Here is a 13,165-nt window from a genome sequence, read left to right on the forward strand (position 1 = left end):
GGGACTTGTGTCAGTGTTACACATCAGGTCAAGAATTAGAAGGAAGTCAAGGCAAGACTTTCTCTGCGGTTTTACAGAGAAACTGTTGCCACACTCAAATACAACATCACAAAACACCAGCTCGTCTTGGCTGAATGGTGAAATGCCATTTAATCCCCTTTAGTCACAATTTGTAACTTTTTCTACAAATTACACTTTATCAACATACGTTATAAAGCTAAATCGAAGTGCAAAAATTCCAACAATCCAGTATCTGGAAAATATTGTGCATATTGTGCATCTTCATCACACTTATGAATTGTAGTTACACACAATGGAAATAAGTCTATTGTTCAGCACGTAATCTTGACCGTCACGATGTTGAGTTGAAGTGACAGGTCTGTAGTCATCCAGATTTAAAGTACTGCACACTGCAGATATGGGATACAAGAGTATTGAGGTTCAACTCAAAAGATCGCTTTCAGCAGACACTCCACTCTCACATGTAAGAGGTATTGAAAACAAGTAAGCGGATAACAGTTATGGCAATCTGTAAAATTTGTCAAGATAAATTAAGATGCAACTTTGCAGAAGACGGTGCATTTTGCTTATAAATAGACCCCATATCTGGAGAGTAGGCAGTACTATAATTAGAAATTAGTTCAATATTTGTTTTATGGTTCCGTTATAACCCAATCAACTTCTCTATTGTAGTACAAAATGCCAATTTCATCAAACTACTGAGCAAAACAAAACATTTTAGCCCGATTTATTTTAAAAATACACAAAACAACCCTAAAATAAAATAATCATGTTTACAGTACTGTTTATAACACAGTGATATGTGTTCAACACAACCGCACCCAAACGATATAGTCACACAATTATGACACTCGTCAAGATCTAACCTTTAGAGGAAAACACACAGGAGGAAGTAAAGAGACAAAGACAAACCTAATATCCATCATAAAAATCTCCAGCACTGCACAGGACGTACGGCACGGTAACTGTTCCATCCTCTCAGTGTCTGTGTGTTAGAACTGGGGAAACACCGTAGCCTGCGTCCTGCACCGTTGAGTAGATCGTATCTTCTGCAATCAGACACACAGATCAAACACACGGTGGTTGATTATGAGAAGCGGAAGCGCGCAGCAACCATTCGGTCGCTACAACAAAAGCCACAAGCTGCAACCGAGCTTAACAGACGTTTAACAGAAGACTGAAGTGTAAATGTGACAGTTGTCCACTAACAGAAATATGGACCAAAAGTATTAATGTTAGACGATGTTATGAAACTAGAGCGTATCAGGCAGTGCCATCAAAAATCTCATGAGCCTTTGGCACATTCTCTAACCCTGAACTACAAATATACTTTTAAATCACCTTAAAATCTTCCTAATCTCTGTGCACTCTCCCATGTAGCAAAAGCTTTCATGATTTCATGGTGTTAGTGTAATAGAGGCTAACCTGGACTGCTCTCTGTTTGCTTTTACACTCGTGAGGCAGAAAAGAAAGTGCTGCTTTGGCCCGCAGACCTGGGGTCTGCAGCCGGACCCTTTTGCAACTGAAGCCCCTTCAGCTACCTCAACATAGCAAGCAACACAGCATGTTTAAGTCAGTAATAACATACCCCGGCTGCTGTGTGTTGGACTAGGTAATGGCCCCCTCCTGCAAATTCACAAAACAATGCAGCCGATAAGGACGGGCAGTTATAGTGTGCAATTGCGGACAGATGGGTAAACAGACGAGTGGCAGCTTCTCTTGGAGGCCCCTCTCTCGTTTACCTGCTGATTGGTGGAGGCAGTCGCGAAGGCGGAGCTCCGTTCGGAGGCTTCTGGCCAGTGTAGAAGTTCTCGTACGCAACCGGAGCTGTTAAGAGAAAAAGACTTGATATTGTTCATTTACTGGTAAACGACGAAACGGTGCACATGTGTGTGTTGTATGACTATAACCCTTTTTCTCATATGAGCTACGTCAGCGGAATCGGGTCCTGACAACGTCCAGAGTTGCCCTTTGACACGTGCATCACATGGCCGGAGATTGTACCGTGTGAGATGCATGTTACCCTGTTGGAAATACATGTTTGGCGAGGGTTGGCCATTGGGTAGTGTCCACCAGCACATTACACTGACTTTATCCCAGGGAGCTGGAAAGATAAAGTCTGCCTGGTTCCAACTGATTGGGACATTTGCGTTCACACAAACGTGTCTGGAAAGGTTCGGGGTTGCAATTGCATGCGTGAAAGCTGCCTATGTGTGTCCTGGTTAATTTGCTGATGCCTCTGCATTGCCAATGACTATTTCTGCATTCATACCTGGCGGTTTATCACCAGTCTGCCTGAGGTTTACAAAGTGCTCGATATCTTCCCGGACGTCACACTGCTCCAGTGACTGCCTCGCTTCCTCGTACAGCTGTGTAGCCATCCACATGCAGAGAGACAGGCAAAACAAGGTCAGAGCGCAGTTAGAGCACACTTTTATAGATTCACTTTAATGTCTGTCCAGGAAGTTTGTAAAAGCTCCTAATCATCATAGTAAGAATACAGCAGATAGTTTTGCTTTTTGCTTTTAAGGATGACTTTTGATTTGGCCACTTTTTGATTTTTCGCAGAACAAGCTTTAACCATATCCCAGTTGCCTGGATACATCCATCTGGCATTGAGCAATAATAGAATCACATTTAAGTCCACCTGTTGAATGCAGGTCGAATGTTTATTCTACTTTTAGCTCTCGTTTTGGTCTCCACCAACTCCTGATGGAAATAGCTGGCTCTTTAGCTTTAAAGTGATTCACTAGTCACCAGAACAAAAAACTGCAGGGTTTTGCTGATATAAAATTATTGATTGGGGCAGCTTTAACGTTGACGCAACTACGGGCTTTACCTCGTCACTGGTCACACACTGCTGGGAAAGCTGGTTGAGGTGAGTCCAAACTATGTTCCTCAGAAAGTTGATGCGCTCCACTGATTGTTTTTCAAACATCTGTCAAGGGAAACATTCATCTTATATGATGTTTGCGCAATACATAAACTTTGGGAATCTTTTGTCCTTCACAGTCTTACCTCACAGGCCTTGACATGTTCCTTCAGCCAATCGTCTCTAACCTTTCCCAGTGTGGACAGATTCTGCTGGTATAACCTGTCTGCCAATCAAACACATGCATCAGTATAATAAACACTATAAATAACGTATAAAGAAAAACAGTCGGAATTGAACAGTCAGCCTGTTCAATTCAGTGGGCCCCTCACACATCACATCTTACGGTACATGGACCAGATAATGGTGCTAAATTAAAAGAATGTGAATGTGTGCACCGAATTTCATGGATATATTAATCCTATATTTTCATGCTGGTGTTACAGGAAAAGTCAGGGGATCACCAGAATAAGTGGGATTCATCCTCTTGGGGGTCACGAATGTCCTTCGTTTCGTTTGCTGTTGAATTACCAGGGTGGTGAAACAAAAGAGTCCATGGGCATGACAATGAGCCCCATTTTAGCACTGTAGCCGTTGGCGTGCAAATGGATGAATGAGATGGCAAAAATGAGAAGCAGTTTGGATCAAATCACTAAATCATCGCATTCCAGTCCATTATGACGCGTCTGAAGCAGTTTTAGTTTCGCTAACTTACCTGCTTCCTCTGCATTCTGTTTCGCTTGCTGTGCCTTTGAGTAGAGCTGAAAGACGACGAGGAAGATAACATGTGAGTACTTTGTCTTCATCAGTGGGTCTAAGGCATAAGACAACACATTACAACCAACAAATACAGAAATGACTGCTCACAAGTTCTCATCAATACTCGCATTCTCGTGCCTCTCAGATATAATTGAACTGATACACAACTAAATTTTACAATGCAGCTGTTTATGGGGCCAAAAGTATGCGTTTGCGTCTTCTTAAAACCTTTCTCTTTATTAATGGGCCTGTTGAGTATTTAGTCTTTAAACTTCTTGTTTTCCAACAAATCTAATTTACAAATGTTTGAAAAAAGAAAAGGGGCAAATCCTCACATCAGAGAAGCCTGAACAAGTGAATATTTGACATAAAAAGGTTGTTGATTAATTTACATCCTTTTTCAGAACATATCTCCTCTGTACCTTCTCCATGTGCTTAGTGTTGTTGGTGTTGGTGTATCGGTTCACGTTCTGATCCGCTTCTTCTTTGTCTCTGCACTTCTGCTCGTATGTCTTCTTCGACTGGGGACAGAAACGCAGTTGGCGTGAGAGCGTTTTAATGCATCATCATCATTTTCATCAAATGAGCTGTTCATGTTGTTCCCTCCTGTTGCGCTGCTTCGATTCTACCGGGGTCAGTTCTATTTTTGCTACAGTCTAGTTTTATCTTTGAACAGAGCATCGCCTGTACTTCCTCTTTCGGCTTCGATTGTCATGAAGTGGTTCACTGCCCAGACCGGTTGACACAACTTCCCCCACCAAAGAGGAAGAACAGAAACAGGATGAGAAGAGGCATTTTCACTGTTGTCACAACACAACTGAAACTCATCTGACACGAATCACAAATGGACTGGTGTCCAGCACAATGTTTAAAATACTTCTGTTATTCTCTTGACTAACGCCGGTTAAAATCAAGCCTGATCCTATCATATATTAGGTATTTAGATATAGCTGAACGAGTAATTTGACTCTGGTTTGGCAGGTCAGTCAGTAAATGATCGAAAAAACACTCTCAAAGAACAAACAGGAAAGTTCTTGAGGGAAAGTTTGAAAAAGTGCCCGTCATAATTCATTTCACATTGAGCTCAGTTTATCCTCTCCATTAGTACTTACATCAATTGTCTTCTTGAACTGTGAGGATTTCTGTTTGTGGAGAGCATCGATCTGTTGCTCTACCTGAAATGACACAGTTATATCTTGTCACCAACTTATCGTGTGTCGACAAGATGCCTCGGGTCTCCTCAGCGCATCGCGGTGCCAAATAAAAAACACCAACCTTCTTCCTCGCTTCTCTTTGTTTTTCTCTGAATTCCTCCAGTTTCTTGGCCTCCTCCCTCATGCTCTGTGCCAGTTGTAAGTGTGATAGACTCACATGTTCCGTCTCTGCGAGGAAAGACGGTGGTTTGAATCGTGATCTTCACAGAAATAGCAAATAATGAGACGTCCTCTACAAGTAAATAACAGTGGCTGACAGGCAGCATATCATCGAAAATGTGACGCACTCACGTAATTTGAACACATCCAGGGATCTTTTCAATGTGCTAAAAGAACAAAAGAAATGAATATTGTATATGGATTTAATACATACTTTAATAGCCACTACACCACACACAGAGAAGGATAAAGTTATGGTGCAGTGCTGTGGAGCAGGTTTTAATGAACAGGTTTCCCGATTTTCTCCAAGAACTCAGATTGCACGAGGGAGTTACACCCACCACTGAAGACTTTAACCTGTAAGGTCAATTCATAACTTGCTATTTTAGTACCTGATCACACTGGCATAAGTATGAAAGCGTGACGAAAAAAACAGTAGGGAAGATGCCAAGAATTATTCACTGTTATATCACTCCCCGAATGATTTATTGAAGTAACTAGATTAAGCAGCAGAAAATTGTTGAATGAAACAAATAAAAATATTGTTTCCTTAAAAAGTGAGGCCATCATTTAGCTCAACTGAAGCAGGCTTGTATTAGAGGCAGGCCATACATTTCTGATGAAAATTGAATTGGTCATACTTGTTCTGATCCGCTCCTGTTTTTCCTGTCAGACTTACTGCATCACCCTGCTGCGATAAGCTCAGCACTTCCTTCAACCGAGGTCAGAAACCCTCCATTTCTTTTATTGCGAAACACTGTATGGTTGTTCAATATGACGAACTACAGTGCATAACCACACAGTGACTGAAATGGGACAAGAGTTCTTGTTGAATTTATCAAATTCAAGTGTTAGAAATGTAAATTATGCTCAATAAATAACTTACACCAGGAGTTTATCCACCCTGCGTTTTTATGGCCGGCCTTTGTTTCTCTTGGCCTGTCACAATAATTGCGTTAACGACTTATCGTACGATACATGAATATGAACTCAATACATTTTTTTGAGCTCAAAAATAGTCATTGTGTCTACATGTGTGTTTGTCGGCATAATAATGAATGTTAACAACAGTCCAGAAAGTCTGATTCTGTTCTCGTCGAACGATTTAATCAATTACTGGTTTGGTCTATCAATTGTCAGAGCATTTGGATTTCTTAATATTTTTCAACTTGGATAACATTTCTCTCCATAGCAACGCAAATCGTGTAGGACTTGCATGCGCAACGACCAATAGGTCTATACTGCAAGTTCACCTGATTCAATATCTTAAAATGACGCTAATATTGTTTATATGCACTAATATTTTGTGCAACACAAAGCAGTTGACAGGCCTCGTGTTGACCCCAGGACATTATCAGACACCTGACTTTTAATTGAGTACCGTTTTTTATTTGAGGAAACACGGTAACTTCTCTCTTTTTACACTTGTAGTTTAGGAATATTTGAGTTTATACCTGTGTAATGCCTCCCACCTCACATACCGACACACTTTAGAAGTACCATTGCTGCTAAAGACACGCCAACACTGAAACCAAAGACTCTTTAAGACTTTTCAAACCTGCAGCCGCCTTGCTCATGTGTCTAGGTGAAAACCACAGAGAGGATTATAAGCGAACCACTAAGATTTTATAAAATAATGTTTTTACTGTCTCACCCTCCCCCACAAGTCTTCCTTCCTCTCCCCACCTTTATTCCTTCTACGGCCCTTTCTGGTAGATGTTTACAAGAAACAGCAGAAGCGAAGCCACAGTGATCATGTGACCACTGACAGAATGGGAAGTAGACGAGCTGATATAGAAATGCCACCATGTCAAAACTTATCCAAAACAGTATTATTAAGAAACTGCAAACTAATGCAATCACCATTTCCACATTTGAACAGTGTGATGGTTGTTCTACACTGGGTGACCAGACTCTGGCTTTGCTTTAACTCATCTCTCTACATTGCCTGTGAACCCAAACTAAAAGGCGCCATGGCAGTTTTGCAGAGGCAGATTCATTGTAAATACAGCAGAATTACATAACAACAGGGAGGTCGCTTACTTCATCTCATTGTGTCCACACACCTTCTTGGACAAACCAAGGAGATCTTTGGCGTATTTCTCTTCGATTGAGGCCCTGGGGTGAAAAAACTGACAAAATCAGCAGTAATTCTGGTATACAAGCATATACAGTATGAAAAGATCATAAGAGAGCATTCAGGATAAACTGTAAGCTAATCAATTGCAAATGAATTCCCATGGAAAATGGTTCTAACATTATTACTAGTTTACTTTTACACAAAACTTGGTTAATTAGTTATTTGGTAATTGACAACTAAATTAACCGTCAACTATTTTGACAGTAGATTAATAGGTCGATGGTTGAAAATCTCTTATTTGAGCTTGGTAAATGTGAATATAGATTTTATTCATTATGTTGACATCTGTAGCCTCGACTTATACTGTGAGTATCAATCTCGCTGCCTAATTAATTGTATGGCAGCTATTATAGCTAGTACCCTAACCAGCCGTTGGCCAGTTATTGACCTAAGCTAGAGGGATAATATTCTGCATCATTCCATATTTAGATAGATAGATAGATAGATGGATAGATCTTGGCATTACCTGGCTTTCATGAAATCCTCCACCTCCTTGCATGTCCTCTTGCCATCATTGAGATACTGAATGATGGCATCGTAGCCACCAGTGCAGGTCAGGTCAGAGTTCTGCCAATAAGATGGAAAATATTCATATTTTATTGGGGTTCTAAAAATCTTTTTGCAGTTAGGGATCTTCGTTTAGATTAACACCACTTTACAGATATACATACATTAAACACATATTGTTACTTCAACATGTAACCTATGGCCAGACCTCACACAACTACCTCTAATACCTTCTTCTGACTGACTGACTGACCGTCACTGTTTGACCGGCAGAGTTTGTGCTTTACTCTAAATTCACACAGTGAAACTCTCAGGACAAACCCCACCAGCAGACATAAATAAACACTTAGACATTAGGATTTTGTAGAGAGTGTAAATTGGTGTTTTGAACTGCACATCTCCATAATTAAGGTGTAAGCTTAGGATCACAGCCTATAATCATCCAAGCCATGTGAATATCCAAATCAGTGGATTATTTTTCTACCTCCAAACAAAATTTGGGCCATGTATAATACTGCTCCTAATTCAATTATACAAGCAGCTATAAGAAAATGAACTTTTCAAAAAGCCCCGGTGGGAATATAAAGACATATATTTAGTTACCGTAAGTACTATGCTTGACTACAATTATTTCTGTTCTTTACTTGAGTATATAATTATATGTCACTCCTTCTCCTCAACATCATGACATTTATCTGATGGTTATAGTTACTCGTTACTTTACAATTGTGATTTTACAGCACATGATGTAAGTTATAGATTAAGGTACCTGAAAGTGAATTAAGTTATTTAATCAAATTGGCTCCTTTTTCCCCCAAACGTGAATGCATAAGAAACAAATGTGCTGGAATGTAAAAGTAACGTTTGTGAGTATTTATTTATAATAAAAAAAAGTATGTTCATATCTGTAATTTTAACATTGGTTTTATTTAAGCAACGTTTTCAATGCAGTACTTTTGCTTGTACCTGAGTATGCTAACAGTGTGAAATACTTTTACTTCGGTAAATGATCTAAATACTTTCCCCACCACAGCAACAGTCACCAATCCACAGCTGGAAACTATTAGATGAGCCGCAAAAATATGTTTCAAATTTCCATCACAATTCGTCTTCGACAGAAAGAGAAACTATGGTGCATTGACTGTGAAATTACTTTATCATTTAGTCAATAGTAATATTGAGGACTAAAGTCAAAACACAGAATAGACACTCACCCAGAAGAAATCCTTGAAATGTAGATTCTTCATGATGGTGAAATGTATCGAGCTGCAGCAGCAGAGCCGTGGGTTCAACCACAGACGTGTGACAAGAACTGGATACAGGACAGTCGCTCAACCTTGCAGCAATGACCCCAGTGGTCGCTTGTGGTACTGCAGCATAAAAAAAAGAACGAATCGCCAGCTCAGAAAAAGCCCAGAAAAGTAATATCTCTCCTTCTCAATCTTGATTTCTGAGAGGGCAACAAAGTTATTAAAGAAAATACAATTATACAAGATACTTTTTGCTGATAAAGCCAAAAGATAGAGGCATACTTGATAGTAATTAAAAAGCTCTTTACAAGTAGAAAGGTATGATATATTTGTGCACTGTTATTAGCTCTCCTGTACACTTCATAGCCTCTCGAGGATGTGCTCTGACACATTTCTAGATCTGCTCAGCAGCCACAGTCATGCACTGCCATCTGCTGGCCAAGTCATGAAGTGATAGAATCCAAACGACAGATGTGACAGTACAGACACCGAGGGTGAGGTTGTTTGTGGCCTGTTGCCCTTAGGCTCCCAGAAACCAACCCTTAAGATGAAATGATTGGTTATAATAAATCAACTGAGACAAAATTTTAAAAATGTTTGTAAAGCAACAATGTCACTGTTACCAACTTCTCAGTGTGAATGTGAGTATTGTGAATGGTCTTCTCTATAATATATTTTCATTGAAACTAATAGTAAAAGTGATATGTACAAGACTTCAAAAATATCGGCGGCCAACAATTAATATCAATGTCATTTTCTAGGAGCTAGCCAACACATGCACTGCTTGTTGGAAGAACATGTTTATATATTAGATGCCATTGTATTTGAATTTGATTGACAATATCAAGTTCTAACATTGAGTTTGAGTGTGCTGCCATCTGGTGGGTGGTGGAGGTATGCAGAGGGTTTACAGGTGGTCGGACAAGTATAAAGTTCTATTCAGTCAGATATGATTAAAAAAACACAAAACAAGTGAAAAAGCAAACACACACACACACACACACACACACACACACACACACACACACACACACACACACACACACACACATACACCTTTTGGTTGACTGCCCAGCTTCCAAAGTGTGACTGTGCCATGATGTAATTTATTTTGCAGAGGTATCTTGCACAACAACAACAGAAACTTTGAAACATTGTACATACTTTTACATGATAAATCATAGTGTAGGTACAGTGGCTCTGATAAGCATGTTCATAGTTCATATTTACACTGAAAACTCTCTCTCTATCTCTCTCTCTCTCTGTCTGTCTCTTTGCACTAACCTCAGTATGTGGCAGTAAAGACGTTGACCTTTAACACCACCGTTATCTGTAGGAATTGGCCCACATCTTTTGCATCATCTGACTCCTTGTTTAAAGGATTGTCAAAGATTAAATCAGATGTTATGGTTTATGATCTCTTATGAACAATGGCACTCAGTCACGTCAGTGAGTTGTTAGCAGCTACGGCAAAGAGAGATTTCCCCTCTGGACACCTCAGATGGTTTCACACAATTATTTGAGGTTCAAACCGGTTCAAAAAGGTAAAATTATCTTCAACGGATGATTGTTTTTTTACTGATTGATTGTTAAGCCGATAAAATGACAGTAGGGGGGTGAAAAACTCCATCCGCCCAAATAGATGCATCCAGATTGCTTGTTTTAGTCGACCAAACCCAAACCTGAGCCAGACCTGTATGAATATTTTAGTTTGAAAAACTAGTCAAACAATTATCAGATTATCAACAAAAAAAGACATTTACCTCTCTGTCCATCAACTAACTGATTAAATGTCTAATAATTGAAAATTATCAAGTACCTCACAAAAAGCAAAGATAAGAGAAAAGGGAATAAAGTAGGTGAAATTAGCTCAACCTTGATTAGCTGCCATAGTAAATTGCATTAAATCATTGGTACTTCTACTGAAACAACAGATCTGAATGTGATTCCTGCATGTTTTAATAATTAAGTTCTGCTTGGTTACTGGGCTCCTTTTCTCCTTATCTTTACCTCTACCACTACAGCTACTACTACTACCAAGACTACTACTACTGAATGAAGTAATGTCTCGGCATTTCCGCCAGCAGTGTTCGGATCACCAGGCCGCAACCGCTGTAGTTTCCGGGGTACTTCCCTGTTTCAGAAAGAAGCAGATATCCGCAGGGCAAGCCTTAACATGTCCACATTGCCTGAACTGTGAATGTGTAGACTTTATATGTGATACAGTGTGTGACTTTTTACATTACAATCCTTTTTAGTTTGTTGTGTATTCATGTCACTGCCCTGGTGTGTAATTTAATTAGAGGAGGTGCCGGTTGTATAAAATGCCTCTTTGTTGTTGAATGAATACAGTCAGAGAGAGAGAGTTGTGCAGAGTTTGTCCTTAGTCCGCTGAATGTAAACCAGACAGTTTGTACAAGAAGCATTTCTGTTTGTATAATCCGTTAAAAGGAGATTGGAGTTATTGTACTGTGGAAAACAACCCACGTGTCCTAATACCTTATCGTCACTATCAGCTCATTATGGGACACAGAATCAGCAACTACTGCTGCTGTCGACTGTTGTTCAAACACCTCGGTCAAAACACTAGAAGAAAAAAAATGGCGTGGGTTCTTACAGTTCGTCCTCTGTCAATCACACAGCATCACCTGCGGTGACGGAGTCTTGCCTCACGTGGCACACTGCAGCTGGATACGTTGTTGTTTTCACGGGCCACACGACGCTTTCTGTGACGTCTGTGATGTCGCTCGGTTGTGACTCATACTGTAAGTTCCCAGTTCAGCGTTTGCATAGGCAGATTAAACCTTGAATTCCCAGTTTATGTCGATCAAAACTGCAAATGCAAAACACCTGCTGTCAAGAACAAACAACACAGGGCACACGATTTCACGTAACACTATCGATTACAGTGATGCATGATGTTATTGTTAACAGAGGCGCTGTACCTGAGATGGGAGGAACTTGGCTGCGACTGCTGGGGATTCCTCGGCCATAAAGCTGCGTCACCAGCAGTACTTAAGCCTGCATTGCTATCAATAGTTCAAACCTGTTCCTTCTTGTCAAGCCACAACCACGGGACTTCATAAGCGCAGAGGGGAACAGAAAATCTTTTCAAAACCTTCCTTCTCCTTCTCCCTGACAGGCAAGAAAGCATCATGACAATGGCCGGCCACGGTGAGTATCTAAGAACATGTGGTTGGCTTCAGTCAAACTATGCATATTTATATGATCATTGATTATCAGAGTAATCAATGGTGTCTTTCGCCCACACAGATCTCGCCGCTGTCGTCGCTCACTGCGCTCTGGAGCTGCGTCAGGTCGGGGACCAGCTTTACTGGAGACACAAGCTGTTGGAGATACTGATCAAGAACTACAAGACCGTGACCGAAATCAAATGAGACGTGACACCGGTGCACTACTGTGCATCGAGAGGAATTGGCTATTGCTAAACTCAAAGAGGAGAGTCTTGGACATGGACTCACCGCTGGTGGCAAAAAAACAAAACAAAAAAATCAGTGGCTCACAAGTGGAATGTACATAAGCTTGTGGAAACACGTTTAACGGAGTCGCTGGACGTGAACCTTCAGCGGGACCCCCCGTCAGAATAGAACCGACCGGAGTGGGATGCTGCCGACCAACCGACTCGGACCGGCTCAGAGGGGAACAGCTGATTGGAGGTCATCTGATGATGTCACATGAGGTCCTCTGTAGACTTCAGTATATGTGGATTTGTATGCATGCCATGCTCTCTGAGGCTGCCACATGTATGTCAACTGAAAGAATTGTGACTCAAGTACTAACATATATATTCTTATATATATATATATATTCTTATATATATATATATATATATATATATATACATGTTTTTTCATTGGAAGTATGTCGTGGGTTGATAATAAAGATGTATAAAAACAGTCTAGTGCCAAGTCATGTGTGGCCTACTGGCGATAGTGGTTGCGAAAGTGAACAGGCTTCAGGTAACTGATACAAAAGTAAATATGTAGGAGCCAGCAACTGTTAGCTTAGCTTAGCTTAGCATAAAGACGCGGGGAAACCAGTCTGCCGGCCTGTCCAAAGCACACCTCTAAAGCTAACGCATCATATCTTGTTTGGCTAGTAAAACTGAAGTCTTAAGAACAACGACACGCCTTTTCACAGGGAATTTTATGGATTAGCAAATAGCCCATGGCAGACTATTTCCCTGGTGAGGAGGAGTCTGGTGGCCTGGCAGCCTTTTAAT

The 13,165-nt window shown here is 40.5% G+C and overlaps 1 protein-coding gene and 1 long non-coding RNA gene across 9 annotated transcripts; one reads left to right on the forward strand and one right to left on the reverse strand.

The window, feature by feature from the left end:
- Positions 1–131: 131 nt before the first annotated feature.
- pstpip2 (proline-serine-threonine phosphatase interacting protein 2) lies at positions 132–11,678 on the reverse strand. 5 transcript variants are annotated; one of them, XR_004785050.2, is made up of 16 exons: positions 11,540–11,678; positions 8,887–9,042; positions 7,632–7,732; positions 7,069–7,143; positions 5,158–5,192; positions 4,928–5,034; positions 4,765–4,827; positions 4,075–4,173; positions 3,609–3,654; positions 3,040–3,119; positions 2,861–2,959; positions 2,294–2,390; positions 1,764–1,848; positions 1,610–1,647; positions 934–1,070; positions 132–410 (listed from the first exon to the last, which is right to left on the reverse strand). XR_004785050.2 is itself a non-coding variant. In XM_035608666.2 (15 exons), exons 2-14 carry the CDS (start codon positions 8,917–8,919, stop codon positions 944–946), a joined length of 1,047 nt encoding a protein of 348 aa, XP_035464559.1. In that variant the 5' UTR covers positions 8,920–9,042; positions 11,540–11,678; the 3' UTR covers positions 132–410; positions 934–943. The 5 variants fall into 5 exon arrangements, 4 of the variants coding, with proteins under 4 accessions (XP_035464559.1, XP_035464560.1, XP_047185555.1 ...); XM_035608666.2 differs by lacking the exon at positions 1,610–1,647; XM_035608667.2 differs by having other exon boundaries at positions 132–1,070.
- LOC118285194 lies at positions 3,609–12,832 on the forward strand. Of its 4 annotated transcripts, XR_004785051.2 has the most exons (4): positions 3,643–3,680; positions 5,699–5,748; positions 11,565–12,096; positions 12,196–12,832. It is a non-coding gene; the product is annotated as an uncharacterized LOC118285194 (long non-coding RNA). The 4 variants fall into 4 exon arrangements; XR_004785054.2 differs by lacking the exon at positions 5,699–5,748 and having other exon boundaries at positions 3,609–3,680; positions 11,857–12,096; XR_004785052.2 differs by lacking the exon at positions 5,699–5,748 and having other exon boundaries at positions 3,628–3,680.
- The last annotated feature ends 333 nt before the right edge of the window (positions 12,833–13,165 follow it).

Source organism: Scophthalmus maximus, chromosome 20 (assembly GCF_022379125.1).
Source record: "Scophthalmus maximus strain ysfricsl-2021 chromosome 20, ASM2237912v1, whole genome shotgun sequence".
Lineage (NCBI taxonomy): Eukaryota > Metazoa > Chordata > Actinopteri > Pleuronectiformes > Scophthalmidae > Scophthalmus > Scophthalmus maximus.